Source organism: Adelges cooleyi, unplaced genomic scaffold (genome assembly GCF_023614345.1).
Source record: "Adelges cooleyi isolate 19-005CV unplaced genomic scaffold, UGA_ACOO_1.1 ACOO_flye_CR_arks_rails_tigmint_CR_PRNA_651, whole genome shotgun sequence".
NCBI classification, from domain to species: Eukaryota; Metazoa; Arthropoda; class Insecta; order Hemiptera; family Adelgidae; genus Adelges; species Adelges cooleyi.
Window position 1 is genome coordinate 2767190 of NW_026096352.1, and position 7309 is coordinate 2774498.

At 33.0% G+C, this 7309-nt stretch overlaps 1 protein-coding gene across 1 annotated transcript; it reads right to left on the reverse strand.

Moving 5' to 3' along the window:
- Window positions 1-441: 441 nt before the first annotated feature.
- On the reverse strand, window positions 442-2909 carry LOC126844731 (sperm-associated antigen 6-like). The gene is made up of 10 exons (XM_050583126.1): window positions 2879-2909; window positions 2544-2809; window positions 2264-2477; window positions 1997-2181; window positions 1767-1940; window positions 1432-1584; window positions 1211-1360; window positions 981-1142; window positions 669-814; window positions 442-592 (listed from the first exon to the last, which is right to left on the reverse strand). The coding sequence occupies exons 1-10, from the start codon at window positions 2907-2909 to the stop codon at window positions 442-444; spliced, it is 1632 nt and encodes a 543-aa protein (XP_050439083.1).
- Between the last annotated feature and the right edge of the window lie 4400 nt (window positions 2910-7309).

Below are 7309 nucleotides of genomic sequence, written 5' to 3' on the forward strand. Positions count from 1 at the left end.
AAATGTGAAGAAGAGAATGAAACAACGCAGCGTATCTTGTGTAACTACCTTTGGAAAACCTTTTCTTGGAAAAGATAAAATCTTTAATTAGTTTTAATTATACACTTTTTGGATTTTTTTCATTGTAGCTAACATTTTTTAGTTGACATAGTATTAAAGGTTCTTTAAATTATAAATATACACATAAAATCGCACACTGTTTCGACAAATAGATACATAGATTTAATTGTCTATGTAAAATTAGCAAAACAGATACGCTAGCCAGCTTAACCCATGTGGTAAGCGTATGACACACTAAATTACTAACTCGATATCGACGTTGAATATAATACAAATAATCTAAAGAAACTATACTAAAAAATCTAGCTTATACAAAATTAGAATACAAATAATACAAAACTGTAGACATGACTTTGATTCTAATTAATAAAACACTATGTATCATTCGTATGTCTCCGCCTCATCTTGAAACAAAATATCAGAACTGGATGTCATTTTTTTTTGAGAGGGACTGTAGAACAAACATTGACTTTTCGGTTGGTACCTCTCTGCGATTTGCATTACCGAGTCAGGAAAATTTTCAGTTATTTTTCTAATTAGTATGTAGTATGTTAGTATGGTTCACTTGCATGCATTAAAAATATGTTAAACGACAATAAAATACTTACTGTATAAGGTCTTCGGGATAACAACTATTGATTGCCTGTACGATTCTGTACAATTCCGAATCAGGAGTAGGCTTATATTGCTGGATTATTTTAAGATATCCGTCTAAAATAAAGTTACGTCTCACCTTCGTACTCTGTGGTAAAATCTAACAATAGAAAAATACAACCTTCAAAATTAATACCGTTGAAATTAGAACAATCATCAATCATATAATATTATGTATGCCATAATACACACTTAAAAACTTCTTTGAAATTGATATAAAAAATAAAAAAAATAATAATAATATTACACGATTAATTGAATAATACTTCTAAAAATTTATCCAAGACATAAGTAACAATTCCTAAAGGAGTTGAGGCCGTTAACAAGTTATTTAACGTAACCAAATCGTCGCAATTGCTTATCAATAATTTTAAGGTGTTTTCGCACTTCAACCGAATTTCATGTCCAAATTTTGTACATTGTAGTATCTATAAGAGAATATTATTAATCGTACCAATGTACTCTTATGCCTACACAATTTATATATTCTCTTTACTTTTATCATGGTGCAAACCGCGTTGCCCGCACACACTGCTCTTGAATGTTCTGAACTGTGTTTGCCTATCAGACCTAATGTCCAAATAGTTCCGGCTTTGATGAATTCGTCATCACTGTTTTCTAAAATCGATTCGAGGAGAAACAACGCCTGTAAGGGTTATTTTGGAACGACAATAAAAACCATTGTATTATTACTATTTTGCTAAACTATCGTCTTACACCTGACTGAATGATGACAGAAGCGAAATAAGGTGACATGGCAGCAATACAACCAATAGCGGTTAAAGCCGGAAGTGGAGAGCTTTCTTTACTAAGCTTAATGACGTTCATCAAGGCAGATATTCCGCCGGCGTTTACAACTAATTGAGAAATCTAATTAACACAAGGAATACAATTTGTTTTCAATAACATCTTCGTTAAATTAGCAAACCAACGACAAATTTAGAAATGGATATGGCCCTTGTATTCATTGTTTGTAAAAATAACAAGTCCAGCCAAAGAAATATTCGAACATTACATTTTTTTAAATTCAAATTAAACAAACAAACTCTTACTTGAACACTGTGCTTAACCATTTCGCTGATGACATTGACAGCTTGAACGCGAATTGGTTCATCCAGACTTTCCATCAAGAGTAACACCGTAGGAAATATGTCAGCCTCGATTGCGTTCTCTGCTAAACTCAAAGAGTGCTTAACAATATTCCCTATGAGAGCCAGCGCTTCTCTCTGTGGTTTTAGATGTCGTGAATATTTTCCATTGGTATAAACATATTGAACATTACCTGAACTTTAGGATTTGTGTGCGTTGGTGACAACAGACCAACAACGTATGGCAGAGTAGACGCGGTCACGACTGTTTGGGCTAATTCTTTGTCGTTTTTGACAATCCGGTCCAAGGCAACCAACGCGACGACTTTCAAGACAATCGGTTTATCTTTCAAGCACAATACAATTTTCGGCAGCACACCTGTAATAGTGTACGACATAACATTTTTTTCCGACTTTAAATCGTACCAGCCAGAACGGTTTATAGTGCTGTGGAAGAATACCTGCGTCGATTAATACTTTCGAAAGGTCGGGCCCATGTCGGGCAACCGAAGCTATAGTTTGCAAAGCAACCTCTCTGACCAGCACATCGGGGTCATCCATACAAACTAAGATGACGTCCAATCCTCCCAGCGACATTGTTATCGTTTGAGCGGTATCCGCACTGTATCTACAAACGTTCCGGATCAGATCCATGCAATTTTTTTTATAATACTTCTATAAACGAACCGACAGAGGAATGATGGTATGACCATTCGACTTTTATACGACTTGACCACTTACGTTTTCATTAGCGACGGACTCGAACATGCGGTTAACCATGCCGACAGAGCGCAATATTTCATTAGCACACGGCTCGCTGTGCCCCACCATCCGGGATAAAAACAGCAACACATTCGTTTTGACTGTCGGGTTTGGGCTATCCACTAACGGTTTTGCCATCTCGATAACATCATATCTCAGTAGGCATTCAACGTACGCTGGTTTAGCCGCCAGTTCGGCAATACTCTGCACAAAAGCCAATTTGCTTTTGTAGAAATGTTCAACAACTTTTGCATTGAAAAATAATAACCCGGTTAGAAACGTTTTATCATCCATCTTAATGACACTAGTCTTACCTTGAGCGATATCTTTAGGAGACGAATACATCATGTCTTTGAGAAAATATACCGAGGATATTAAGAATAATAACTTCTTTTTATCATATTGTTACTGTAGAAAAAAACGGTTTTTTTTGTAAGCCAAGCATATAAATCTATGTGATATTTAACATCACCGTCGTAAAAATGAAAACGATTTTTTCATAACGTTTTTATGAACTCATTTTTAATGTATTTATTATTAAATATTAATTTAAATTTCTTATTTTAATAATTGAACTATGTTAATATTTATATAAAAAAACACATTAAAGTACATATTGAGTTGAGTTCACAGCACAGTTCACAACGAAAACAAGTAGTACAGCATACCATAAATTAAAATTATTATTATAATTTATGTATCATGTTAGTTTTTAGTATTGTATTTATTTTACTTTGACCCGACCAAGTTCACTAGTTGTTGAAAATGTGAATGGTTCAGTCTATAGAATTATTGAAATTTATCTGGATGCTGATATAACTCTTTCGTAACACTGTGGTGTTTTAAATTAGTTTGACTCAAAGGATTTTTTTAAATATTCTTTTGTTGATTTAATCACCACATAACAATAATGTTATCTTACGACGAAATCTCTAGACTCACTGAAATTAACTGTACGAACTGGAAGTGTTGTGAAAATATTTATGAAATAAATTTGTTTTGTGTGTACTGAATATGAAATATGTTCCGTTTGATTAATTGTATGAAACTAATTTCCCCTGTGTGGCACTCGCCTAAAATACTTAAACCCGTTTGTGTAGTCACAGGAATGTAAGAATATTATAACTGAAAATGATGAAATCACAAAAATTACAAATAAAACGCTTCATTACGATTCTGTAGATGGTACAAGTATTTAATATCGATGAAAATAGAAATTAAGACACACCATTGTAAAAACAATACCTTCTCAGCCGCACACCGATACTAAGATCAATTTGATATTGAAAAGCAACATATTTTTCGGGGCTGACGATAATTATTGCTTTAGCCGTATACACAGTGAATCTTTTTTATTTCCGAAAGTTATATCAAAAAGATAATATAGGATTTAAGAAAATTGACAACGATCCGCCTGAGAGGCGTATACGATTTATTTGTAACATTCGAACTTATCCGAACCTTGAGGGTCCATTCATCACGGTCCGAAAGCTCACTCGCGCGCACACACTGACAACACAATTTTGTAGATAAAACCATCGGCGGCCGGTTGTCCCTTGCAATAGACCGTGTTCACAGGGGTAATGCAAGGAGCCGGCGGGTATAAAAAGGGATGAACGACGGGGTCCAGCCTCCAGGGAGGGGAGGTAGCGTTTCGTGGAAAAATGCAATCCCCCCAGGCAAAGCGCGTTGGCGAATTTCAATTTGATAAACGGTCCGGAATATCTCCTCCGATCGATTACCGCACTCTATATATAAATTATCTATATATATATATATATACCTGTTAATTTACTGTTGGCCACTGCCACCTAACCAAAATCCGCGGCGCAATAAAAATATATACTAAGTGTATTCAACCGTAATTACAATGCGCTAAAGAAACGGGGGAAAAAAACCACCGACCAAAGCGACAGACTAGAGGCGAAATTGGAATCGCACGCAAGGGAATGGAAGATTGGCTGACTTTTTTTTTACCTCCTCGTATTAATTATAAACCAGAGTTATTTATTACTCCCGGGGCACGCGACCCAAATACCCGAGGTGTTTCTGTGACCGTCAAAAAAAAAGCTCTACGACCATTCACAAAATAACAACTAACGGGTATCACAACCGTTTTACTTACACTATTGTTAGCGTTACTCATCCAGTGACACCGCAGTAGCGCATAGCTGGGTAAAAAATAAAAGAGCTCAGCCCTCGCGTACCAGTATATGGTATGGATACCAGTAATTTATATACAATATCAATATACTTAATACTTATAACTATATACATCCCATTCGACCAGTTTAAATTACACGCTTTCATTGGCCATCTATAAAAGTTTAATTAATTATATGAGATGTCAGTAGAATGGTAAAGTTGTGTAGATTACACATTTTTCTTTCAAAAAATAAATTGGTTAAATAGTTTCTCATCAATCTACAAGCAAGAATATACAGATATTTTCAAATCCCCAGAATGTTTCTTTTAGTCAAAAGTATTAAATTTGATCACTGATTATTACGATGGCGTCATCGCTGAAGAAGTGGAACAGGGAGTTAAGAAAAGTGGCAGTGCCTACCACTACTAAAACTTCTACTCATACAGCTGGTCTACTGCTCTAAAAAGACTAAAAAAAATTGTATGGGAGTGGGGCCACGATACCATTCACATGGACCGTTTCACGTCGTTAGTTATTCAATTAATTAAATTTAAGATCTATAACCGTGTTAAAATTTCCAAATATAATCAAACTACATAAATGATCCTGGCGAAGATGAACGAGTAACGTAAACTGTTATGGTAATTATTGCTATTCTGTTATGGGCAATAATATTAGCAAAAGTTCCCTACGTGGCGAGATAAGAATGGTTATTACGATGTACGTGTAAACTCTTACTCCGTCTGAAACATCACGAATTATTAAGAAAAGTAATACTATTTTTTTATAATTTATTAACACTATATTCTGAAAATATAAAATTGAATTCTGTGTCATTTCTACTTCTATCTATACAAAAAAAGAAATAGTAATGAATACAATTTTCTTACCTCCAATCTAATAAATTTATTTTTTATTTTTACATGGCTGTTAAATATGTTAATATAATAATTATATTTATTGGTAATGATAAACACATATTTTGTTTGTTAGCAACGAAATATTATATTAATTAGATTACATTATGGTATTCACTTACTTTCCAAATTATATCTTAACTTTCAGGCTTACTTTAAAATACTTTTTTTTTAATTAGCGAACATTTACACTAAGCTAACGAAGTTTTTTTTGTTGGAAAAGAAAACTTACAGAAATGTTAATAAAATATTTATCAAAAGCTAGTTATTTTAAACAAAACTAACAGGCTATTCATCGAATTATAGCACACTTTTTTAATTTCGCCAAGAAAATGCGGATTAATAATATTTTGAAATTATATTATGAAAAAAGTAACATATCCCTTTCAGACCGAATTATGATCCAATGGAAAACAATTTTTGCTCACAGATTCAATTAAATACTATTCAAAATAAGGGACTTACAAACATTTTTACTTTTTTGTCAACTCAGTACTGAGATCCTGAGACATGCCATTGTAATGGCAAATTAGCGTTTAAAGTTGTCATTCGTTTTGTCATTAGGATGGCAATCGGGCAATATCGTATTGGGGTATAAAACAATAATAAACCAAGTTTTTTTCAGTTCCTTTTTTTTTAATAAATCTTAACTGTTTACTAAATAAAGTAGACATTATAATAAGTACAAAAACAACCTAATTTATCATATACGTATATGGGATTCTTTGGGTTTTTAACAAGTCTTTTAAGTTATATAATGTTTTGATTAAACCTTTAATAATTATAACAAACAAAATTAACAGTATAAGTATAAAAACAACATTATTTATCATATACATATGATATTAGATACATGACTCCAAATTGCCATTGTATTTTGACATACTATTGAAGGTACAATAAAATGATAACGGTAAATGATAATCACAATATTAGTTAAGACGCAAAAAAAAAATTAAATGGCACGGAGGGCTGAAAGGGATATTTATGTTACATTTTTTGTACTTAATTATGAATCCTACGATAACTTTATACCTTCATGTTTTATTATACTACATATTATAATATCATTTTATTTTTTATTTTTTATTTATATGCCGTTAATTTTTTTGAGTTGTGCTTATTTTTAATTAAGCTATACAAATTGTATTTAATCAAATGCTGATGGAAAAAACCCCAGTAACTGTCGTAACACCGCTTAACGCATGTTCCACTGTCATGGACTTTAATTTTATTTAACGGAGGGGAAGTTTTATATTTTGGGAAATTCGATATTATTAACGTAATATTACATTAAATTGATCCATAAACAGTTAATTATGATCGCTTAAAATAGCAATGCGTTTTTATTGAACGATAAAACGTTTAGCTTAATTGGCAATCGCCCAAAAATTATACGCTGTATAGATATTTATTAATGACCAACTATATGAATTTGTCAAATATATTTCACATTTGCACATTTGCAGTTGATATGTTAATAGTTAATCCATTATCTGTGAACAAAGGTCTGACCCCACTGAAACGGACGACACCGTTTTACTGTATGGTATAGGTACTTCTACACGGTCGCTGGCTAATTATAATTTGCACTGCAAACACGACAGGAATGCGGGATTTGCGCGCACCCGGTTAGAAATAACCATGTGAATTATTACTCAGAACCCCGGATTGTTATAGCC